The following is a 24,870-nucleotide window of genomic DNA, read 5'->3' on the forward strand; positions in this document are numbered from 1 at the left end:
GGGAGGCAACGGGCAGCAAAGCCAAATCCGGAATTAAAAACAGTCGTTGGCCTTGCAGGCGTGAGCTTACGGGGTGTTTTCTTCTCTGGAGGCTTTGGGGCAATTGGCGGAAATAGCCAGCGTGGGAGGTTTGTGGCGTGGGATTTTGAAAGCTGTGTGCTTGCGTGCGCCCATCTTGCAGTCTCTTCTTTCTAAACACGGCGTTGGAGCCACTCGAATGGAAGTGGGCTGGATGAGCCGACAGCGAGCGGGACTGAAAGGGGCTGAACGGCCGGGCCCAGAGGGTGCCGCTCGGTGGCAGCAAGCCCAGCGCAAGGCCAGGACGTAGCGGTGTCTCCCGGGGGTCAGTAGTGGCTCTGGTCCTGCTTCGCCCCTTCCTCACCTAACGTTAGCTCTGGGTGATGGGGCAGAGCGCCTCCTCAGCAAGTTGGCAGGTGTCACCAGCCCGAGAGGAGCTGGCGATTCGGCCAGGGGGTCCTGCTGCCATCCCGAGGCCGAGCTCCGGCACCTGCTTCTGCTCAGCTTCCTTGGAGCCTTTAGTCCTGACAGCAAGGAATGGTGTTTCTTCCTTTCTTCTGCCCCGCCCGCCCCCACCCCGGCACCTTCAGAGGAAGAATGCTATAGAAAGTCAAAGAAGAAAGAACTCTGGCCCGGCCACCTTATGCCCAAGATGCCTTCGGCAAAAGGCGCCCCTCGGGGCACAGGCGCTCTTCAGCCACGTTCAGCCAAGCCAGCCCGCCTGCCGTGGCTCTTTGTGAAGGGTAGCGAATGCCGTGCTGCCCCAGCACACGAGCTGTGGCTGAAGCGTGTGAGTGAGGAGCGGGCACACCCTGCTCAACCTCCAGCTGCCAGGGTGCCCTGCTTTCCTGGGTGGCACTGGGCGCTGCCAGCTCCGGAGCCCTGACCCTGCCCTGAGCTCAGCAGTGAGGTCCCTCTGCACCTAGGAGTGTGGGATGGCTGCCAGCTGGAGGAGCGGTGCTAGAGGAGGCTTGGAAGCAAAGCTGCCTTTGTCCTGCTCGGTGAGCTTGTGGCGTGAGCATTGAATGCGGCGCTTGGCTGCTGGCTGGTGCCAGGGAAAGGGCTCTGGAGCCTGCTAGTGCTGCTGTGGCAGGGCCCCAGCGTGCGCTGGAAGCAATGCTCCCCGGGCTCCGAGCAGGTCAAGGGGTGAATCCAGGTGCTAAGGCGCTGCCCACCAATGTTTTGGGGAGCTGGAGGGTGAGAGAGGCAGCCAAGGTCAATGCAGCGCAGTTGCTGAGGGCGTTTCTTTGGTAGCTCTCGTTCAGAGTCAGGCTGTGGCTGTAGCTGGTGGGGGGCAGATCAAACTCCTTGGAAAAGAAGCTGCGAGAGCCCGGGTGCTTTGCTACACCAGTGTCACGGACACAGTCCTGTAGCTGGGCAGAGCAGAAAGGAAAGCCTCAGCGAGCGCAGGTGGCAGGCAAAGGTGCGAGCAGGAGCGCTTCCAGGCCTGGCCAGCGCTTCGTCCGTCTGGCTGTGTGGCTCGGCGAAGAGGTGGGAGCTCTGCCGGCGGACAGACGGCGCTTGGGCAGCAGCGCGTGGGGAAGCCCGGGGGCTGCCAGCTGCTGGCTACAGGAGGTGCCCGGGCTGTGGCGGCTGCTGGCCGCAGCGCGTCCCCGTGCGTCCCCGTGTCACAAAGGGGCGGTGATGCGGCACCCGCCCGGCGCTTGTGAGCTCACCCGGCCAGGGCCTGTGATCCTGAGGAGCGGGCCAGCGAAGGCCAGTTGGGCTGAGCTGGCCTTCGGGACAACTCGGCTCCTGCCTTTGCTGCTCGCGCGGCTCCTTTTTTCCAAGCATTCCTCGTTTCCTGCCCACTTCTGCCCAGCTTCCCTCCTCTCTCAAAGGTAACCGTGACGTGACTTGCAGGGCAGATGGCAGAGTAGGTCGCTGTGGGATGAAAGGAGAGGCTGGTCTGTACCTTGCCAGCCCTGGGCTGAGCCATCGCACCTTTGTAGGCTGGCCACACGTGGGCTATGGGTAGCGCTGCTGTTTGGCAGTTGTTCTTTCTTTGCCGTATCCTAGGAGGGGCAAGTAGGGGGTGGGGGGGTGGCAGTGCAGCGTGAGGCGTTGGGCTCAGCCTAGAAGGACGAGAAGCCCACCCTGAGTGCTGCGGTAGGAAGGCTGGCAGAGGAGGAGCACGGCAGCGGGAGCTGCTCAAGCAGCAGCCCAAAGCCGGTCGCTCCTGCACGCAAGGTGGGAAAGCGTGGGCTAGAGAGGCGGCGGGCTGTGTTGCTAACGCTGGCCACAGGCCAGCAGCAGGTCCTCTTCAGAGAAGGTGCCGTGCATTGGAGCCTTTCCCAAGGGCCTTTGACGGTGCTGTGGACTGGGGCCCTGGGACAGCGCTGGGAAAGGCGTCAGCCTGCAGCTCTGCCGCAGTTCCGAGCACCACCGAAAGAGATTTGAGGGCAGATACCGTTCTGTGGGTTTCGTGTGGCGCTTTTTTAAACCCTTTTGGTGATCTGCGGTTATTTCTTTGCAATCAGGCGGCAGGCTCGGCGCTGCTCTCTCTCTGGAGCGCCTCCCGACATCGTTTGCCATCCGGAGCCTTCCCCTCTGTTCCCGAGAGGAGCGATGGCCGCAACGGGGAACGACTCCTGTGAGTAGCGGCTTCGCCAGCAGGCTCGGCCTTTGCCAACGCCAAAGGCAACGGGCGCGGCTGGGGCTCCATCCCTGCCTGCTGGTGCGCTGAGAGCCTAGGGCGAATCCTGGGGCGCTTTCCTGCTAGCAGCCAGGCTTACCCAGGTGTTCTCCATTAGAGACAGGAAAGCACCTTGTGTCACTCCTCTGCCGCTAGGCACAAGACACTGAAGGGTGTCCTTGCCGGCAGAAAGGTCTGACAGCAGCAGGGCTGCCTTCTCACCTCTTCCCCAATGTCGTTTCCCTGCAGTCCTTGTCGAGGGAATGGCTCCTCCACAAAGGGTCCTCTTTCCCCCGGAGAAGATTTGCCTGGCCTGGCAGCGCCGACAGGGAGCTGGAGCGGGACTCCACAACCTGGGCAATACGTGCTTCCTCAACTCCATCCTGCAGTGCCTGACCTACACACCCCCTCTGGCCAACTACCTGCTCTCTCGGGAGCACAGCCAGTCGTGTGAGTACTTTGATGAACAGCTCCTCGTTCGTTGGGCACTTGCCAAGGGTTCCCAGCACCTGGAATTCAGCTTAGGAGCAAAGCCGCCCTCCTTTCTCAACCCGCCGAGTTGGTCGTCTTTGAACACTCAAGCCCAGAAGCCGCTTGTCCTGTCCAGGTGTCTCTTTCCCCTTCAGAAAGGCGCCTCTTTGTAGCCCCGCGTCTTGGTCCCAGCTCCTGCAAGTTAAACCCTCTTTGCCTGTGGCACAGACAGGCTCTGTCAGCGAAGCAGCGTCCTTCTGAAGAGTGTCTTCTGCGCACTCGAATGTCCTGGGCTTGTTGGGACGTGGGGGCCTTGGGAGGGGTGGAGGCCGCTCCTGGGACTCCAAGGCCTGCGTGAGGTTTCCCGTTGCTATGGCTATTTTGCTAAGCGGAGAAGCTTGCTTCCCTCCCACCTCCCTCTTCAGGTCGTCAGCAAGGCGTCTGCGTGATGTGCAGGATGGAAGCGCACGTGAACAGCGTCTTGCGTTCCTCAGGCAGTGCCATCGAGCCCTGGGGTGTCGTCAGCGTTCTGACATGTAAGTCGTTTCAGGTGCTTTGCCATGTCTCCGTCTGTTCGCGGAGGAGAGAAGGACTAACTTCCTCTTTCTTAGGCATAGGAGAACATTTCCAGCTGGGCGTGCAGGAAGACGCCCACGAGTTCCTCCGCCTTGCTGTCGATGCCATGCAGAGCGCTTGCCTGAGCGGAAGCAGCGAGTAAGCACAAGCAAATTGCCTTTCCAATGCTCCCGAGCCCTTTGGACTCCTTGAGGTGCTCCCATCAAGGAGAACCTACGCCCAGGGTTTTCAGGCCAAGTAAAACTCCTGGAGGAGGTGACTCTCTGCCCCTTACCGTTTCTTTCCAGCTTGGACACCTCTTCCCAATCGACTACCGTCGTCCATCAAATCTTTGGGGGCTCTCTGAGATCCAGAGGTACTGCTCCCCACCTGTTGTTCCCCTTGGGACTGGCTGTGCCCTTCTGCCTGCTGCCTGTGATAAACAGCTGTACGCCTGACTGGCGCAGTAGGTAGGAGGAGCATGAACGGGCACGGTCGACCTCCCCTATCGCTGAGCGTTTCGGTTTGCCTTCCAGTCACGTGCTTGAGCTGCAAGGCAGTTTCCAGTTCCTACGAGGCCTTCCTGGACGTTCCTTTGGACGTGAAAGTAAGAGGGCTTGTGGCTTGTGCTTCGGGGCATCCCAAGGCCCCTGTAGCTTTCCAGAATCAACGCGGTTGGCTTAACAACGCCTCCTGTGACCCGAAGAGAGCTTGGTGGTGGGCGGGAAGCGGAATGGCCCGAGTCCCTCTGGGGAGGCCATGGCAGCGGTCTGCCTGTGGGTGCTGGCTTGAAGGCGGGCGAGTGGGAATTGTCCTCTCTGCACCCTGGACGTCCTCTCAGCCTTCTTCCCTTTGCCCTCCCTCAGCAGCCGTCTGGCTCCTGGCCTGGCGGGTGGTATTGTTTTCCTTGGTGGTGACCCTGCACACCCTCGGTAGCTGAACTGTGCAGCGCCACAGAGAGGTGGCTCTCGGTAGCCTTGGGAATCCCTTGGGAAGGAGGGCGATGTTCAGCCCCAAAGGCTCGTCCCGTCTCCTTCCGGACGCTGCTTGCAGGCTGAGGGCGGGTCTCCTCAGCGTCGTCTAGCTAGGTTTTTGCGTAAACTCCTAGGAGGTGTTTGGGTGAGGGTGTTTCCCGCAGCTCAGTGCTCTCCTTTCTCACTCCTCCAGGCAGCCTCTTCTGTCACCGGTGCTCTGGAGGGCTTTGTCCGACCTGAGCGGCTGGAGGGCGAAAACTGCTATCGGTGTAGCCAGTAAGATGAACGCTAACGTCCTAATCGTACTAGATCCTGCGTGAAGGTGCTGCGTGTCGCCGAGCATAAGCCGTCGTTTCGTGTAGGCTGAACGCACAAGGAGACGACGCGGCTGGCTTTAGCGTGGCCTTACAGTGCTGAATAGTTTTAAAATAGCGCAAGGATGTGTGAGCCGGGAAGGGTTGTCTGGCCTTCCGGGGGGAAGAAAGGCTGCGTCGCAGGGTGCGTTTCAGCCCTCGCCTCTGTGCTTGCTTCCAAGGTGTGAGAGGATGGTCGCCGCCTCCAAGAGGTTTACAATCCATCGCGCGCCCATGGTTCTCACGGTGTGCCTGAAAAGGTTTGACGATTTCACCGGCGGGAAGATCAGCAAGGTGTGTACGCAGCTGGAGCGCAACCTCCTCTTCCTGGCGCAGGGGGTTTCCCAAAGCAGCGGGGCCTTTCGCCGGCTGTTGGCGTTGAGGTCTTTGCGTTCCCTTGCCAGGAGAGGAGAGTTCCCGCGGGAGGAGAAGCGCGTGCCCTGCTCCGGCAGAGCTGCTTTGGCCGAGAACAGTTTCCTGCCACCCAAACCACGCCCCGTAGCTTTAGGGAGCGCCGAGTTGCCGTCAGCCCCAGAGATGTCTTTCTACGCCTCTAGCCCTTAGTCTTGGAAGGCTAGTTCACGTAGTATTTCAGGATGGCTTCTGAGCCCTCTTGCTCTCTCCGTAGGTTGTGGAGTACCCCGAGTACTTGGACCTTCGCCCGTACACGTCTCACGCAGCTGGGGAGCCGCTCCTCTACTCTTTATATGCTGTCGTGGTGCACCGCGGTCACAGCTGTTATCATGGACACTATTTCTGCTACACAAAGGTAAAGAGGGACGTCCTGCCTAGCAAGGCAGGGCAAAATCTACCCTGCCGAAGACACGCTTTCACGGCAGTGTTACTGGCAGCCGAGGGTCTTGGCAAGAAGGTCTCCTTAGGGGCTGGGCTGGGTTGGTTTTGGCTTTCTCTTGGTTCTGCAGTTCTCTGCCTGGGTTGGTGGAGGCACCGTGCCGTTCATCTCCAGATACCGACGCCTTTCTTTGCAGGCCAGCAGCGGAGCGTGGTATAAGATGGACGATGAGTCTGTGGATCGTTGTGGCATCGACACCGTGCTCAGGCAGCAAGCGTATCTGCTGTTTTACATCAGGTAATAAATAACAAGCGGTACTAAAACCTGTTCAGAATCGGTTTCCTCTCCTGGTTTGTGCTGATTTTCTTCTCATCCCCCCGAGCGTTTCTCTCACAGGAGAGCGAGTACAGGCCGCCCCATTCAGCGCTGTCAGAGCTGAGCTACCCCACGTCAGTGGTTATCTTTCCCTAGCGGGCTTTAGGCTGCTGCCCTGGTGCAAAGTGCTGCTTGCCTGCTCTGTGAAGCTGGCTGACGTAGGGAAGAGTACTTAAAGGGGGCCTACAGGCGAGGTGGGGAGGGACTCTTTATCAGGGAGTGTGGTGGTAGGAAGAGGGGGACCGGTTTGAAAGCGAGGGAGGGTAGGTTTTGGTTAGCTCTCTGTTAGGCAGAAATCCTTGAGGGTGAGGGTGGCGAGGCCCTGGCACAGGTTGCCCAGGGAAGCTGTAGGTGCCCTCTCCCGGGAGGTGTTGGAGGCCAGGCTGGACGGGGCTTTGAGCAACGTGGTCTGGTGGAAGGTGTCTGTGCCCAGGGCAGGGGAGGTGGAACGAGGTGATCTGTCAGGTCCCTTCCAGTCCAAACTGCCTGATGATTCTACGATTCTATGAAATGGAGGCCATAGGGGTTATAAAGACGAGGCCTTGCTCCGACAGGGGGATTGGGGAAGACCCCAGCTGAACTTGCCAGAATGCCATTTGTGGCCCTGGTCGCATCTTCCCTCTGTCGTAGAAACCGCTCCCACAAAAGGACTGAAGCCGAGAGGAGGCTGCAAGAAGAGCCCTAAAGAGAGATGCCTCTCTTTGTTTTTATTCTCCAGGTGCTCCGATCCGAAACCTAGCGAAATGGCTGCTTCCTCACCGGCACCATCGTATGCCCCTTCCTTCCCCAGCCTGTGGGGGTCCAGCAGGAAGCAAGTGGGTTCTGTGGGAGCAGAGGGTGAGCCTCGACAGACCAAGGTAACCCCGGGGAGGTGGCTGAGGGCAGCACGTGGGCAGCGGGCTTCTTTCTGGCATCTTGGCATCGCTCTCTTTTCCCTGGCACGCGGCACCGCTGTTGACAGTTGCGACGCTGCTCCCTCTCAAAGCACCCCCCCTAGATCCGTCCCATTGGTGCGCCTTTGGCCCTTCCGCCTCTGCAGCCCTCCAGGAGAGGCTCTGGAAGGCCCTTAGCTGTCCCCTCAGGCACCTTCTGGGGCTTCCCGCGGCTCTGCTCCCTTGAGGAGGGAAGGGCAGGACCCTATCCCAGCTCTCCTTGCAGGACGTGGCAGCGGGCATGGAGGACTCTCCAGGGGACAGCGGCTCCTCCGCAAGAGCCAGCACCAGCCAGCCCACCTGGGCAGGTGCACGGGAGGCATCTGCAGGCTGGCTGGGCCCCATCTGGCCAGGCAGGCTCAGCATTGCCTCCTGCGTGGGCTTCTGCTGGCATCGCTTCTTCTGCAGCTTGACAAGGCTGGTGTCCAGAAGGAAAGCTGACTGCCTGGTCTGCTCTCCGCCCTCGGGCCGTCTGCTGCACACCATGCAGGAGGGCAGCGAGGAGGAGGAGCGTGGAGCGAGCCCTTCTTCCCAGAGGAAGGGTGGCAGGGAGAGGCCCCGGAGCAGATCGCCGCAGTGGGGCAGGGATCTCCGCAGCTGGGTCGTGGACCCCACGGACTACGAGCACTCAGCAGGGAGGAGGAAGAGAACTAGCCCTGCGAGTGTTGACTGCGCTCCCAGGCACGGCGCAGCTCCAGGGCCCTCCAAGAGCAGCTGCCAGTCAGCTCGCGCAGCCAGCGCTGCTCAGGAGCAGAGCCTGCCAAAGCAGAGGGAGCAGAGAAGATGCTGTCAGCGGGGCAATGATATCCACAGCCCCCCTGTGGAGCACACAGGGCACCGCCGCTCAGCACGCAAGAGGAAGAGGGAGAGAACAAGTCCTCCGCGTTGTGCCCGAGCCCCAAGAGGCGATGCAGCTCCCGAGGCCCTCCAACGCCGGCTCCAAGGGGGCTCCCGCAGCCAGGGCTGCTTGGGAGCAAACTCAGCGGAGCGCGGAGTGGGGAGCAGATCCCCACGGCACGCCTATGATCCCCACAGCCTGTTTGTGGTCACCATGGACTAGGAGCCCTTAGCAGGGGCAGGGAGAGGGAGAGGGGCAGGAGGAGGAGGGTCTCAGCAGTCGAGAGATGCAGGTGGGACAGGCACTCGGGGCGCTGCAGCGGTGGCGGGGGCAGATTGTGACCCTGGATGCGGGAGGAGCGCAGCATCTGACTCCCGCAATGCCGAAGAGGAGGAAGAATAATCCAGGAAGCAGCCAGACCGCCCCCAGCAGGGACCAAGCTGCACAAAGGGTGCCGGCAGCCCACCCTGTCTCTCCTCCCAGATCTGCCTCTGGCCAGGAAGGACTCAAAGAGAGCTTCCAGAGAGCTGGACGGCTCTGCCGGCTGGCACGCCTGCCCACAGGTCCCTCGAGGAAGAGCTCTAGCCTGCGTTCAGCTTTTGGGATCGCCTTGCAAAAAACAGCGCTCGCTGGGAGGCAATGGGCAGCAAAGCCAAATCCGGAATTAAAAACAGTCGTTGGCCTTGCAGGCGTGAGCTTACGGGGTGTTTTCTTCTCTGGAGGCTTTGGGGCAATTGGCGGAAATAGCCAGCGTGGGAGGTTTGTGGCGTGGGATTTTGAAAGCTGTGTGCTTGCGTGCGCCCATCTTGCAGTCTCTTCTTTCTAAACACGGCGTTGGAGCCACTCGAATGGAAGTGGGCTGGATGAGCCGACAGCGGGCGGGACTGAAAGGGGCTGAACGGCCGGGCCCAGAGGGTGCCGCTCGGTGGCAGCAAGCCCAGCGCAAGGCCAGGACGTAGCGGTATCTCCCGGGGGTCAGTAGTGGCTCTGGTCCTGCTTCGCCCCTTCCTCCCCTAATGTTAGCTCTGGGTGATGGGGCAGAGCGCCTCCTCAGCAAGTTGGCAGGTGTCACCAGCCCGAGAGGAGCTGGCGATTCGGCCAGGGGGTCCTGCTGCCATCCCGAGGCCGAGCTCCGGCACCTGCTTCTGCTCAGCTTCCTTGGAGCCTTTAGTCCTGACAGCAAGGAATGGTGTTTCTTCCTTTCTTCTGCCCCGCCCGCCCCCACCCCGGCACCTTCAGAGGAAGAATGCTATAGAAAGTCAAAGAAGAAAGAACTCTGGCCCGGCCACCTTATGCCCAAGATGCCTTCGGCAAAAGGCGCCCCTCGGGGCACAGGCGCTCTTCAGCCACGTTCAGCCAAGCCAGCCCGCCTGCCGTGGCTCTTTGTGAAGGGTAGCGAATGCCGTGCTGCCCCAGCACACGAGCTGTGGCTGAAGCGTGTGAGTGAGGAGCGGGCACACCCTGCTCAACCTCCAGCTGCCAGGGTGCCCTGCTTTCCTGGGTGGCACTGGGCGCTGCCAGCTCCGGAGCCCTGACCCTGCCCTGAGCTCAGCAGTGAGGTCCCTCTGCACCTAGGAGTGTGGGATGGCTGCCAGCTGGAGGAGCGGTGCTAGAGGAGGCTTGGAAGCAAAGCTGCCTTTGTCCTGCTCGGTGAGCTTGTGGCGTGAGCATTGAATGCGGCGCTTGGCTGCTGGCTGGTGCCAGGGAAAGGGCTCTGGAGCCTGCTAGTGCTGCTGTGGCAGGGCCCCAGCGTGCGCTGGAAGCAATGCTCCCCGGGCTCCGAGCAGGTCAAGGGGTGAATCCAGGTGCTAAGGCGCTGCCCACCAATGTTTTGGGGAGCTGGAGGGTGAGAGAGGCAGCCAAGGTCAATGCAGCGCAGTTGCTGAGGGCGTTTCTTTGGTAGCTCTCGTTCAGAGTCAGGCTGTGGCTGTAGCTGGTGGGGGGCAGATCAAACTCCTTGGAAAAGAAGCTGCGAGAGCCCGGGTGCTTTGCTACACCAGTGTCACGGACACAGTCCTGTAGCTGGGCAGAGCAGAAAGGAAAGCCTCAGCGAGCGCAGGTGGCAGGCAAAGGTGCGAGCAGGAGCGCTTCCAGGCCTGGCCAGCGCTTCGTCCGTCTGGCTGTGTGGCTCGGCGAAGAGGTGGGAGCTCTGCCGGCGGACAGACGGCGCTTGGGCAGCAGCGCGTGGGGAAGCCCGGGGGCTGCCAGCTGCTGGCTACAGGAGGTGCCCGGGCTGTGGCGGCTGCTGGCCGCAGCGCGTCCCCGTGCGTCCCCATGTCACAAAGGGGCGGTGATGCGGCACCCGCCCGGCGCTTGTGAGCTCACCCAGCCAGGGCCTGTGATCCTGAGGAGCGGGCCAGCGAAGGCCAGTTGGGCTGAGCTGGCCTTCGGGACAACTCGGCTCCTGCCTTTGCTGCTCGCGCGGCTCCTTTTTTCCAAGCATTCCTCGTTTCCTGCCCACTTCTGCCCAGCTTCCCTCCTCTCTCAAAGGTAACCGTGACGTGACTTGCAGGGCAGATGGCAGAGTAGGTCGCCGTGGGATGAAAGCAGAGGCTGGTCTGTACCTTGCCAGCCCTAGGCTGAGCCATCGCACCTTTGTAGGCTGGCCACACGTGGGCTATGGGTAGCGCTGCTGTTTGGCAGTTGTTCTTTCTTTGCCGTATCCTAGGAGGGGCAAGTAGGGGGTGGGGGGGTGGCAGTGCAGCGTGAGGCGTTGGGCTCAGCCTAGAAGGACGAGAAGCCCACCCTGAGTGCTGCGGTAGGAAGGCTGGCAGAGGAGGAGCACGGCAGCGGGAGCTGCTCAAGCAGCAGCCCAAAGCCGGTCGCTCCTGCACGCAAGGTGGGAAAGCGTGGGCTAGAGAGGCGGCGGGCTGTGTTGCTAACGCTGGCCACAGGCCAGCAGCAGCAGGTCCTCTTCAGAGAAGGTGCCGTGCATTGGAGCCTTTCCCAAGGGCCTTTGAAGGTGCTGTGGACTGGGGCCCTGGGACAGCGCTGGGAAAGGCGTCAGCCTGCAGCTCTGCCGCAGTTCCGAGCACCACCGAAAGAGATTTGAGGGCAGATACCGTTCTGTGGGTTTCGTGTGGCGCTTTTTTAAATCCTTTTGGTGAGCTGCGGTTATTTCTTTGCAATCAGGCGGCAGGCTCGGCGCTGCTCTCTCTCTGGAGCGCCTCCCGACATCCTTTGCCATCCGGAGCCTTCCCCTCTGTTCCCGAGAGGAGCGATGGCCGCAACGGGGAACGACTCCTGTGAGTAGCGGCTTCGCCAGCAGGCTCGGCCTTTGCCAACGCCAAAGGCAACGGGCGCGGCTGGGGCTCCATCCCTGCCTGCTGGTGCGCTGAGAGCCTAGGGCGAATCCTGGGGCGCTTTCCTGCTAGCAGCCAGGCTTACCCAGGTGTTCTCCATTAGAGACAGGAAAGCACCTTGTGTCACTCCTCTGCCGCTAGGCACAAGACACTGAAAGGTGTCCTTGCTGGCAGAAAGGTCTGACAGCAGCAGGGCTGCCTTCTCACCTCTTCCCCAATGTCGTTTCCCTGCAGTCCTTGTCGAGGGAATGGCTCCTCCACAAAGGGTCCTCTTTCCCCCGGAGAAGATTTGCCTGGCCTGGCAGCGCCGACAGGGAGCTGGAGCGGGACTCCACAACCTGGGCAATACGTGCTTCCTCAACTCCATCCTGCAGTGCCTGACCTACACACCCCCTCTGGCCAACTACCTGCTCTCTCGGGAGCACAGCCAGTCGTGTGAGTACTTTGATGAACAGCTCCTCGTTCGTTGGGCACTTGCCAAGGGTTCCCAGCACCTGGAATTCAGCTTAGGAGCAAAGCCGCCCTCCTTTCTCAACCCGCCGAGTTGGTCGTCTTTGACCACTCAAGCCCAGAAGCCGCTTGTCCTGTCCAGGTGTCTCTTTCCCCTTCAGAAAGGCGCCTCTTTGTAGCCCCGTGTCTTGGTCCCAGCTCCTGCAAGTTAAACCCTCTTTGCCTGTGGCACAGACAGGCTCTGTCAGCGAAGCAGCGTCCTTCTGAAGAGTGTCTTCTGCGCACTCGAATGTCCTGGGCTTGTTGGGACGTGGGGGCCTTGGGAGGGGTGGAGGCCGCTCCTGGGACTCCAAGGCCTGCGTGAGGTTTCCCGTTGCTATGGCTATTTTGCTAAGCGGAGAAGCTTGCTTCCCTCCCACCTCCCTCTTCAGGTCGTCAGCAAGGCGTCTGCGTGATGTGCAGGATGGAAGCGCACGTGAACAGCGTCTTGCGTTCCTCAGGCAGTGCCATCGAGCCCTGGGGTGTCGTCAGCGTTCTGACATGTAAGTCGTTTCAGGTGCTTTGCCATGTCTCCGTCTGTTCGCGGAGGAGAGAAGGACTAACTTCCTCTTTCTTAGGCATAGGAGAACATTTCCAGCTGGGCGTGCAGGAAGACGCCCACGAGTTCCTCCGCCTTGCTGTCGATGCCATGCAGAGCGCTTGCCTGAGCGGAAGCAGCGAGTAAGCACAAGCAAATTGCCTTTCCAATGCTCCCGAGCCCTTTGGACTCCTTGAGGTGCTCCCATCAAGGAGAACCTGCGCCCAGGGTTTTCAGGCCAAGTAAAACTCCTGGAGGAGGTGACTCTCTGCCCCTTACCGTTTCTTTCCAGCTTGGACACCTTTTCCCAATCGACTACCGTCGTCCATCAAATCTTTGGGGGCTCTCTGAGATCCAGAGGTACTGCTCCCCACCTGTTGTTCCCCTTGGGACTGGCTGTGCCCTTCTGCCTGCTGCCTGTGATAAACAGCTGTACGTCTGACTGGCGCAGTAGGTAGGAGGAGCATGAACGGGCACGGTCGACCTCCCCTATCGCTGAGCGTTTCGGTTTGCCTTCCAGTCACGTGCTTGAGCTGCAAGGCAGTTTCCAGTTCCTACGAGGCCTTCCTGGACGTTCCTTTGGACGTGAAAGTAAGAGGGCTTGTGGCTTGTGCTTCGGGGCATCCCAAGGCCCCTGTAGCTTTCCAGAATCAACGCGGTTGGCTTAAAAACGCCTCCTGTGACCCGAAGAGAGCTTGGTGGTGGGCGGGAAGCGGAATGGCCTGAGTCCCTCTGGGGAGGCCGTGGCAGCGGTCTGCCTGTGGGTGCTGGCTTGAAGGCGGGCGAGTGGGAATTGTCCTCTCTGCACCCTGGACGTCCTCTCAGCCTTCTTCCCTTTGCCCTCCCTCAGCAGCCGTCTGGCTCCTGGCCTGGCGGGTGGTATTGTTTTCCTTGGTGGTGACCCTGCACACCCTCGGTAGCTGAACTGTGCAGCGCCACAGAGAGGTGGCTCTCGGTAGCCTTGGGAATCCCTTGGGAAGGAGGGCAATGTTCAGCCCCAAAGGCTCGTCCCGTCTCCTTCCGGACGCTGCTTGCAGGCTGAGGGCGGGTCTCCTCAGCGTCGTCTAGCTAGGTTTTTGCGTAAACTCCTAGGAGGTGTTTGGGTGAGGGTGTTTCCCGCAGCTCAGTGCTCTCCTTTCTCACTCCTCCAGGCAGCCTCTTCTGTCACCGGTGCTCTGGAAGGCTTTGTCCGACCTGAGCGGCTGGAGGGCGAAAACTGCTATCGGTGTAGCCAGTAAGATGAACGCTAACGTCCTAATCGTACTAGATCCTGCGTGAAGGTGCTGCGTGTCGCCGAGCATAAGCCGTCGTTTCGTGTAGGCTGAACGCACAAGGAGACGACGCGGCTGGCTTTAGCGTGGCCTTACAGTGCTGAATAGTTTTAAAATAGCGCAAGGATGTGTGAGCCGGGAAGGGTTGTCTGGCCTTCCGGGGGGAAGAAAGGCTGCGTCGCAGGGTGCGTTTCAGCCCTCGCCTCTGTGCTTGCTTCCAAGGTGTGAGAGGATGGTCGCCGCCTCCAAGAGGTTTACAATCCATCGCGCGCCCATGGTTCTCACGGTGTGCCTGAAAAGGTTTGACGATTTCACCGGCGGGAAGATCAGCAAGGTGTGTACGCAGCTGGAGCGCAACCTCCTCTTCCTGGCGCAGGGGGTTTCCCAAAGCAGCGGGGCCTTTCGCCGGCTGTTGGCGTTGAGGTCTTTGCGTTCCCTTGCCAGGAGAGGAGAGTTCCCGCGGGAGGAGAAGCGCGTGCCCTGCTCCGGCAGAGCTGCTTTGGCCGAGAACAGTTTCCTGCCACCCAAACCACGCCCCGTAGCTTTAGGGAGCGCCGAGTTGCCGTCAGCCCCAGAGATGTCTTTCTACGCCTCTAGCCCTTAGTCTTGGAAGGCTAGTTCACGTAGTATTTCAGGATGGCTTCTGAGCCCTCTTGCTCTCTCCGTAGGTTGTGGAGTACCCCGAGTACTTGGACCTTCGCCCGTACACGTCTCACGCAGCTGGGGAGCCCCTCCTCTACTCCTTATATGCTGTCGTGGTGCACCGCGGTCCCAGCTGTTATCACGGACACTATTTCTGCTACACAAAGGTAAAGAGGGACGTCCTGCCTAGCAAGGCAGGGCAAAATCTACCCTGCCGAAGACACGCTTTCACGGCAGTGTTACTGGCAGCCGAGGGTCTTGGCGAGAAGGTCTCCTTAGGGGCTGGGCTGGGTTGGTTTTGGCTTTCTCTTGGTTCTGCAGTTCTCTGCCTGGGTTGGTGGAGGCACCGTGCCGTTCATCTCCAGACATCGACGCCTTTCTTTGCAGGCCAGCAGCGGAGCGTGGTATAAGATGGACGATGAGTCTGTGGATCGTTGTGGCATCGACACCGTGCTCAGGCAGCAAGCGTATCTGCTGTTTTACATCAGGTAATAAATAACAAGCGGTACTAAAACCTGTTCAGAATCGGTTTCCTCTCCTGGTTTGTGCTGATTTTCTTCTCATCCCCCCGAGCGTTTCTCTCACAGGAGAGCGAGTACAGGCCGCCCCATTCAGCGCTGTCAGAGCTGAGCTACCCCACGTCAGTGGTTATCTTTCCCTAGCGGGCTTTAGGCTGCTGCCCTGGTGCAAAGTGCTGCTTGCCTGCTCTGTGAAGCTGGCTGACGTAGGGAAGAGTACTTAAAGGGGGCCTACAGGCGAGGTGGGGAGGGACTCTTTATCAGGGAGTGTGGTGGTAGGAAGAGGGGGACCGGTTTGAAAGCGAGGGAGGGTAGGTTTTGGTTAGCTCTCTGTTAGGCAGAAATCCTTGAGGGTGAGGGTGGCGAGGCCCTGGCACAGGTTGCCCAGGGAAGCTGTAGGTGCCCTCTCCCGGGAGGTGTTGGAGGCCAGGCTGGACGGGGCTTTGAGCAACGTGGTCTGGTGGAAGGTGTCTGTGGCCAGGGCAGGGGAGGTGGAACGAGGTGATCTTTCAGGTCCCTTCCAGTCCAAACTGCCTGATGATTCTACGATTCTATGACATGGAGGCCATAGGGGTTATAAAGACGAGGCCTTGCTCCGACAGGGGGATTGGGGAAGACCCCAGCTGAACTTGCCAGAATGCCATTTGCGGCCCTGGTCGCATCTTCCCTCTGTCGTAGAAACCGCTCCCACAAAAGGACTGAAGCCGAGAGGAGGCTGCAAGAAGAGCCCTAAAGAGAGATGCCTCTCTTTGTTTTTATTCTCCAGGTGCTCTGATCGGAAACCTAGCGAAATGGCTGCTTCCTCACCGGCACCATCGTATGCCCCTTCCTTCCTCAGCCTGTGGGGGTCCAGCAGGAAGCAAGTGGGTTCTGTGGGAGCAGAGGGTGAGCCTCGACAGACCAAGGTAACCCCGGGGAGGTGGCTGAGGGCAGCACGTGGGCAGTGGGCTTCTTTCTGGCATCTTGGCATCGCTCTCTTTTCCCTGGCACGCGGCACCGCTGTTGACAGTTGCGACGCTGCTCCCTCTCAAAGCACCCCCCCTAGATCCGTCCCATTGGTGCGCCTTTGGCCCTTCCGCCTCTGCAGCCCTCCAGGAGAGGCTCTGGAAGGCCCTTAGCTGTCCCCTCAGGCACCTTCTGGGGCTTCCCGCGGCTCTGCTCCCTTGAGGAGGGAAGGGCAGGACCCTATCCCAGCTCTCCTTGCAGGACGTGGCAGCGGGCATGGAGGACTCTCCAGGGGACAGCGGCTCCTCCGCAAGAGCCAGCAGCAGCCAGCCCACCTGGGCAGGTGCACGGGAGGCATCTGCAGGCTGGCTGGGCCCCATCTGGCCAGGCAGGCTCAGCATTGCCTCCTGCGTGGGCTTCTGCTGGCATCGCTTCTTCTGCAGCTTGACAAGGCTGGTGTCCAGAAGGAAAGCTGACTGCCTGGTCTGCTCTCCGCCCTCGGGCCGTCTGCTGCACACCATGCAGGAGGGCAGCGAGGAGGAGGAGCGTGGAGCGAGCCCTTCTTCCCAGAGGAAGGGTGGCAGGGAGAGGCCCCGGAGCAGATCGCCGCAGTGGGGCAGGGATCTCCGCAGCTGGGTCGTGGACCCCACGGACTACGAGCACTCAGCAGGGAGGAGGAAGAGAACTAGCCCTGCGAGTGTTGACTGCGCTCCCAGGCACGGCGCAGCTCCAGGGCCCTCCAAGAGCAGCTGCCAGTCAGCTCGCGCAGCCAGTGCTGCTCAGGAGCAGAGCCTGCCAAAGCAGAGGGAGCAGAGAAGATGCTGTCAGCGGGGCAATGATATCCACAGCCCCCCTGTGGAGCACACGGGGCGCCGCCGCTCAGCACGCAAGAGGAAGAGGGAGAGAACAAGTCCTCCGCGTTGTGCCCGAGCCCCAAGAGGCGATGCAGCTCCCGAGGCCCTCCAACGCCGGCTCCAAGGGGGCTCCCGCAGCCAGGGCTGCTTGGGAGCAAACTCAGCGGAGCGCGGAGTGGGGAGCAGATCCCCACAGCACGGCTATGATCCCCACAGCCTGTTTGTGGTCACCATGGACTAGGAGCCCTTAGCAGGGGCAGGGAGAGGGAGAGGGGCAGGAGGAGGAGGGTCTCAGCAGTCGAGAGATGCAGGTGGGACAGGCACTCGGGGCGCTGCAGCGGTGGCGGGGGCAGATTGTGACCCTGGATGCGGGAGGAGAGCAGTATCTGACTCCCGCAATGCCGAAGAGGAGGAAGAATAATCCAGGAAGCAGCGAGACCGCCCCCAGCAGGGACCAAGCTGCACAAAGGGTGCCGGCAGCCCACCCTGTCTCTCCTCCCAGATCTGCCTCTGGCCAGGAAGGACTCAAAGAGAGCTTCCAGAGAGCTGGACGGCTCTGCCGGCTGGCACGCCTGCCCACAGGTCCCTTGAGGAAGAGCTCTAGCCTGCGTTCAGCTTTTGGGATCGCCTTGCAAAAAACAGCGCTCGCTGGGAGGCAACGGGCAGCAAAGCCAAATCCGGAATTAAAAACAGTCGTTGGCCTTGCAGGCGTGAGCTTACGGGGTGTTTTCTTGTCTGGAGGCTTTGGGGCAATTGGCGGAAATAGCCAGCGTGGGAGGTTTGTGGCGTGGGATTTTGAAAGCTGTGTGCTTGCGTGCGCCCGTCTTGCAGTCTCTTCTTTCTAAACACGGCGTTGGAGCCACTCGAATGGAAGTGGGCTGGATGAGCCGACAGCGGGCGGGACTGAAAGGGGCTGAACGGCCGGGCCCAGAGGGTGCCGCTCGGTGGCAGCAAGCCCAGCGCAAGGCCAGGACGTAGCGGTGTCTCCCGGGGGTCAGTAGTGGCTCTGGTCGTGCTTCGCCCCTTCCTCACCTAACGTTAGCTCTGGGTGATGGGGCAGAGCGCCTCGTCAGCAAGTTGGCAGGTGTCACCAGCCCGAGAGGAGCTGGCGATTCGGCCAGGGGGTCCTGCTGCCATCCTGGGGCACCTGGGCAGGCTGCAGAGCTGGGCTGACAGGGACCTCATGCAGTTCAGGAACGGGAAGTGCAAAGGCTGCTCGGTGCCGAGCACTGGCACAGGTTGCCCAGGGAGTTTGTGGAGTCTTCAGCCTTGGGGATGTTCCACAGCCCTTTGCACATGGGCACGACCAAGCGGCTGCAAGGTGCCCTCCCTGAGCAGCGGGGTGGGACCATCTAACTCCACCCTCCGGCGACCTCCCGGCCAGCCTCAAGGAGTCAGTGATTGTGTGACATGGATGCTGAGATCCATTGGATCCAGCCACCGACGCTGTCCCCCTGGGGAGGAGCCCAGGCAGCAGCAGGTGGTTCTCTGCCGGAGCTGCGGCCCCTGGGGCGCAGGTGGGAGCAGGAGAACAGCGTCTGGAGGACGGGATGGCAGAGACGAGGTGCTGTGGCCCACAGGAGTGTGTCTCTCTTTGCCTCTTGGTATAGGAAAAGCCTGAGAAGCACTTCTAAGTATACGTATCGAAATCTGTGAACGGGGAGAATAGTGATGCCAAGAGATTTGTAGGACGTAAGCGTAGCTGTGTCTTTGTGTTTGAAAAGTTTCCTTGCTTCTGTCTCTTGCGACTTAATTTTTTTTAGCCTCCTGGTCTTAACCCTGGTGTCCAGAGAACATGTTCCTCTTTGCTAAAGAAATGGCTGAGAGTCTCCTACGATGTTATTGCAGAGCAAGGAAAGCGCTTCCGGAGTGGATCTGTACAGCACTTGCTGACCCAGTCCAACTTTAGTGTTCGTTGGGACTCAGGGGTAGGAACCTGAAGGGAAGTTGCTGGTGCTGGGTCTCTGTATTTGTTGTGCATCCAAGGACGAAGGCTTCCTTGCTGCTTCCTCGCACAGAAGCTCTGAAAGGAATAAATCCTAGTGCGTCCCTACAAAAACAAGCAACTACCATTAGATGTTTCTTGCGTAGGTCAGAGTGGTTTTGCTTATGAAAAGTTCCCTTCATAAATTTTGTTCCGCATGAAGGTAAATATGAATGATTTTTCTTGTTCCGTGTGCTGCTTTTGAGAGTTTTAATTTGAATTAAGTGTCTTACTTGAGTTATTTGTGGGTTTTTAACTCCCCACAGGATGGCTTAATCCAGTAATGTGATGAAACAATGAGGAAACTGTGTGTGGTTATTACAATTCAGCAGGGGACATACGGGTTAGGCTCTGGGAAGAAACGGTAAGAATTCCTTTCTAATTAAAAGTGTGGATTTATAAGCAGTGAGATAATGCCCAGGTTAGGTTGGTGGTTTTCTGTTTGTGGTTTCTTTGGTTTGGTTTTTGGTTTTGTTATTTTTTTTTTTCTAAATGTATCTGGCTTGGGCTCTGCTTGTTCTGTTTAGTTTTTGGGTTTCTACTATAACCAGTTACCTTAAATTTGGTGTAGATTCTGGTCGATTGATCAGCCTGTGCTGTGAATGAATTAATTACTAACGTACACTAGTAAAGACAATATATTTGGTCTTCAGCGTGACAGTGAAACAATACTTGCCATCATTGACTCTTTTATCTCAAAGCTGCTTTAATATTCAGTACTTGAGCTTGAGTTTATCTTAATTAGGAGGGGTAATTAGACATTTTGGAGCAGAATGCTGAGGTTAGTGCTAGCTGCTTCCTTCTGCTGAGAATTAGTGTGTTCTCAGGGCTTTTTGTGGCATTAACAGCACTAGGAATATAGCTTTCACTCTTCCCTGAGAGACACTAAATGCAACTTTAAGAGTTACAGAAAATTTTGGAAAGTGTTATGGTAAAGTTCATGTTTTTGAAAGAACTCCCCTTCATACTTCTATGCATTCATGTCTTGGGCACGTTAAAGCAGTATTTCAGAATCACGCGGTACATAACCAGGCTTTGTGAGCCTGAGCAACTGTGCTTGAATGTCGAGATATGTAAGAAAAAAAGGAAGGTACTAATTCCTTGCTTTTAATCTAGGTGCCTGGAATGGCTCTTGAATAACCTGATGCCTCACCAGAGTGTGGCACTCTTCAAAGACCTCAGGTATTCAGGCGTCAGTTAACTGTCAGTGGTGAAGTACAGTTTCTTCCAAAGCGTGCCGCTCGCTCAACACGACTTTCTAGGCTATCGACGGTTGCTTGTTACCTAGCTTGCTTTCTTGGTTTTGTCTGTATGTCTCGCAGAATTCTTTGATGACTTGTCTGTTTTAAGCACAAACTCACGATCCCCTAATGCCCTGAGGTGAACGAGTACTCAGCCGATCGGGTTCTTGTGCGCCCTTCCCGGCCTGGCCTGCGCTGGAGTCATTGGGACGATCGGACCGCTCCGGGCGGCCTCCTGAGGGGGCGGTGGCGGCCGGGCCGTCAAGGGGAAGCGCGGCGGTGGCCGCCTCCGAGGGGGCTCCGGGCCGCGGACGCGGCTCTGTCAGGGGCGGGTGGCGGGAAGGGGCTGCGGGGCTGGCGGCGGTCGCGCTGGCCCTGAGGTGGCGCGGCGGGCAGGAGGGGCCGTGAGGGGCGGAGGGGCCCGGCGAGGCCGGGGGCGAGTGAGGGGCTGTGCGGGAAGGGCCCCGGTCTTCGGGGTCTTGTGCGGGAAAGGGAGGGGCGGAGGGGAAGGGCTGCCGCTGTGAGGTTGGTGGGGGGCCGGGGCCAGGGGGGAGTTTCTTGTCTGCTTCGGAAAGGTCCCAGCAGCAGCTGCTGCAGTGAACAAGAGAGGGGAGGTGAGCAACGGCGGGGGGGGAGGCTGGTCCCTCACGGGGAGGAAAAAAGCCCTTTCCGGTACCTGGTGCTGCCTCTGTAACAGACAAATTTGAAGGAGTGTGTCTCTGTTTGCCTTTTTGCATAGGAAACAGCTGAAAAGCACTTCTAAGTATATTTATCAGACTCTGTTTGTGAATGGGGAGAACAGCGATGTCAAAATTTGTGCTCTGGGAGAGGAGTGGAACTTGCATAAGATCTATTTGTGCCAGGTAAGCGGCTCCTTTCTTCCTCGCAAGAGAAACTGTATTTGTGATGAAAGAATGTCTGGTAAATGGTAAGTGTGACTCAAGACTTTTTTCTTTCCTTTTCTTCCCCTTACATTTCTGACTTATCACTCTCGCTGTGGATGCAAGCAGTTACACAACATGCCTTGTGCCTTTGATAGTAATGTTAGGAAGCGTAGCTGTAGCTTCGTGTTTGAAAAGTTTCTTTGTTTCTGTCCCTTGCAACTTAATTTTGTTTTAATCTCATCATCTTAACCTTGGCCCATCCTTTGTGAAAACAGTCCTGAAAACTGTCTTTTGGTGTCCGGAGGACAGGTTCTTGTTTGCTAAAGAAATGGCTGAGAGTCTCCTGCGATGTTAATATTATTGCAGAGCAAGGAAAGCGCTTCCGGAGTGGGTCTGTACAGCACTTGCTGACCCAGTCCAACTTTAGTGTTCATTGGGACTCAAGGGTAGGGAACTGAAGGGAAGTTGCTGGTGCTGGGTCTCTGTATTTGTTGTCTATCCAAGGATGAAGGCTTCCTTGCTGCTTCCTCGCACAGAAGCTCTGAAAAGAATAAATCCTAGTGCGTACCTACAAAAAAGATGCTGTTTCTTACAAGCGTTTTATTTTGGGCTCGTGTTAGGGTGAAATTCTTTGTATGACGTCTTGCGCTTTGGGAGTGAAGAGTGCTGTTATCTTTACTGTCTGTTCTCTTTTATTACTTTTCCTGTGACAGAAGTGGGGAGAAACCATGGCTTTGTCTTGAAACGTTTCATTCAGTTGTGCCGTTACCTTTAACGTGGGAGTCTAACCTGGAAAGCAATGTATTTGAAGCGAGAAGAGAAAGTAACATCAGGTACTACACCTGAAAATGTGTGCGCTTCTGTGTTAGCTGTAGTGAAACACAAAATGGTTTTATGTGTTACGAGGTGAAGATGGCACTGGGAGATGCTCAGCAGGTTGAATGCAGCTCCTCTGGTGTAAGAAGGGATGGTAGAAGTGAATTCTTGATTTTTGTTGTTGTAGTGTTAAAGCCATGTTTCCAGTATAGGTACAGCAATTGCTTGCATTGGCCACAGCAAGGGAAATCTCACAGAATCACAGGACGATAGGGGTTGGAAGGGACTTCTGGAGGTCATCCCGTCCAAACCCCTGCTTGAGCAGGCACCCCCAGAGCAGGGGGGGCACAGGACCGCGTCCAGACGGGGTGTGAATGTCTCCAGGGAAGGGACCCCACAGCCTCTCTGGGCAGCCTGTGCCCCTGCTCTGGCACCCACACTGGGAAGGGGTTTGTCCTCATGTTCAGGTGGAACCTCCCGTGTTCCAACTTGTGCCTGTTGCCCCTTGGCCTGTCATTGGGCACCACTGAAAAGAGCCTAGTCCCATCATCGTGACACCCACCCTTTAGATATTTATAAGCATTGATGAGATCCCCCCTCAGTCTTCTCTTCTCCAGGCTGACCAAACCCAGGTCTGTCAGCCTTTCCTCACAAGGGAGATGTTCCAGCTCCTTGGTAGCTCTCCTCTGGACTTGCTCAAGCAGTTCCCTGTCCTTCTTAAACTAGGGGGCCCAGATCTGGATGCAGCACTCCAGATGTGGCCTCACTGGGGCAGAGCAGAGGGGGACAATAACCTCCTTGCCCTGGCCATGCTCCTTTGAATGCAGCCCAGGACACTGTTGGCCTTCGTGGCCCCAAGGGCACGATGCTGGCTCAGGGTCACCTCGCTGCCCCACAGCACTGCCAGGGCCTTCCCAGCAGAGCCGCTCTCCAGCAGGTCCCCCCCAGCCTGTGCTGGTGCGGGGGGTTGTTTCTCCCCAGGGGCAGGACCTTGCGCTTGCTCTTGCTGAATTCCATGAGGTTCCCCTGGGTACAGCTCTCCAGCCTGTCTAGGTCATGTTTCATTGCTTTCTTGTAGGAAAAAGCCTTTTGCATGCATCAGAACCTTTTGAAGCGTGTAAAACGCAGGCAGAAAAGTCACTTGCATATAGCCCAAGGTTGATCATAGGCAGCCACCTCTGGATAGAGCAGTGGGTGTGTTTGACCAGGGGGACAGCTGGGAGACACAGCTTTAATTGTCTGCTTGCTTTTAACTTTGTAAAACTGAGGCAGGGTATAAGTGGGTTGGACAGTCAGACTTAACGTTGTGCAGCATAAACAGGGTGGGCACTTTGGTGGTTTGTCCTTAGGCTGTTGCTGGCGACAATGCTTTTAATCGTGGATGTGATTGTGCTGCTGCTCCGTCTCAAGTTCGTGAAGCTAGCCCTTCAAACTTAGTGTGGGTGCACGACTAAAATTGAATATTAAATAGCTTCTGTGGATGCTTTTGAACAGACTCTGAAAATTGCAGTTTTGGTCTGTAGAGGTGTCATTGTACAAGCGATGTTCTTGTGAGATGAAGTTTTGTGGTGAAGTTAACTGTTCTCCTAAGTCAGGTTTCTATTTCAATTTATGCTCTGTCGTTGGAGTGGTGTTTCTCAAGGTAAAATATTTGTGGGTGTTAAAAATAGCTCGCTGTCAATGAAATCACGACTCCTCTGCCTTGTTGAGCATCCTCTCTCAGGATGTATGTTTCTGTTTCCCTAGTCTCTCAAGCTACTGCATTTAGTTTGATAAATGACAGCAAGGTGCTGCTCTACCTGTGAGTGGCAGGTCTGAGAAATGGAGGGTTTCATTTTCTCTGATCCTGGTTACTAAAATGATAAATTCTCCTGAAACTGAGGAGTTGGCCTACATGGCAAAGCTAAGGTAGCCTCCTGAGGATCGGCAAGATGACTGAGGTCCTGGTTTTAGAGTAGCGTATCGTATGTCATCGTAGTTAGGGGATATGCCAAAGGTATGGAAATATTTATGTAATGAAATAAAATCAGAATTGGATTTCATGTTATGTGCTGCCCTGAGTTGAAATGCTGAGTTAAGAGGTCAGGGCATATGGTGCTGTACAAATAGACTTTATTTTTTTGATCTCTCAGGTAAACTTCAGTGAGTGATAGCACCTCATAATGGGCACATCTGCTGCTGAGAAGGAAAATCATGAATCCTAGTAGAGCAGTATATTTCACTTCATTTGGACGGAAACCTATCAAATTCTAGTTTTATATGCCTTACACTTTATAAGAAAAGGTATATTTCCATAAGTGGTGTATGTGCATGTGTCCTCGGTATGAGACTTACAACCTTGTACATTAATTTGTATGTCTTGCATGCTTTTCTTCCCTCCAGCCCCCCAGTAGCTGAACAGGCATTCCGCGATGCCTGGAGGATTTGTTGTCCACCGGTAACATTAAGGACTTAATTCTTGGACTGGTTATATCCCCATTGGTGGTGTGGTTTGTAGGAAAAGAGTTTGTGTGGCTTTTGTGGCCCTTGAAAGCTCTTTCTTCACTCTGATTGCAGACACGTAGTCCAAACGTCCTAGACGCATTTTCCCTTTCAGAAATAGAGCAACTACAGTTAGTCCTTTCTTGAGTAGGTCAGAGTGGTTTGCATTATGAAAAGTTCCCTTCATAAATTTTGTTCTGCATGAAGGTAAATATGAATGATTTTCTTTTGTTCCGTGTGCTGCTTTTGAGAGCTTTAATTTGCATTAAGTGTCTTACTTGAGTTCTTTTTCTCTCCTCTTCCCTCATGTAGTCAGGCTACTTTTCCAGTATGTTCAGTGGAGCTTGGAAAGAATCTAGCATGAACATCATAGAGTTGGAGATTCCTGACCCAAACATTGATACAGAAGGTAAGTGGGAACCTTTTATTTTAACATAACTTCTACCTTCAGCGTTCAAGCTGAACCTGACAGAAAATTAACTGGAAAAAAAAATTTTTTTAAGGATAATTTTCAAACGAGTAAATAAGAAACTTGAAAGAATGAGTTCTGTGCTCATTCAGTTCTGAGCTTAACTCGGGTCACCAGTAGAGTTGAATTAACTTTTGTACCTCTGAGCTGGGAAGCACAGCTGGAAAGCAACTGCTTGTACTGTTGTTTTGGCATTGGGGCTCTTGGGATCAATATGTGCAACTGTTGTGGAGATCCGAATGTTGGAGTGTGGATCACATCTTCATCTGTCTGGTCTTGAAAAGCTGCCGAGGGGGGGGCTCGCGGGGGACCGATGTGAGTTGGCAGAAAGCTTTGCTATGGTTCCAAGCACCGTGGAGTGAACTGTGAGTTTTGTTTTTCAGAAGAATTACAGAGAAATTTGTAGCATCGCAGCAGTATCTCAATGTTACACTAGTGATGAGTTGCAGAGGAGGAGCATGAGATTTCTCTTCTTTTTACCTAGTTTTACTG

General features: G+C 56.9%; 1 protein-coding gene across 1 annotated transcript in view; it reads left to right on the plus strand.

Moving 5' to 3' along the window:
• LOC135317009 (germ cell-less protein-like 1) overlaps positions 1 to 24,870 on the plus strand; it is an 88,799-nt gene that overhangs the window by 49,134 nt on the left and 14,795 nt on the right. Inside the window, exons 3-4 of the mRNA XM_064472522.1 lie at positions 20,438 to 20,591; positions 24,222 to 24,318. Of these exons, the coding sequence (XP_064328592.1) occupies positions 20,438 to 20,591; positions 24,222 to 24,318 (251 nt within the window). The remainder of the gene's footprint in view (positions 1 to 20,437; positions 20,592 to 24,221; positions 24,319 to 24,870) is intronic.

This window comes from Phalacrocorax carbo, chromosome 24 (assembly GCF_963921805.1).
Source record: "Phalacrocorax carbo chromosome 24, bPhaCar2.1, whole genome shotgun sequence".
NCBI lineage: Eukaryota > Metazoa > Chordata > Aves > Suliformes > Phalacrocoracidae > Phalacrocorax > Phalacrocorax carbo.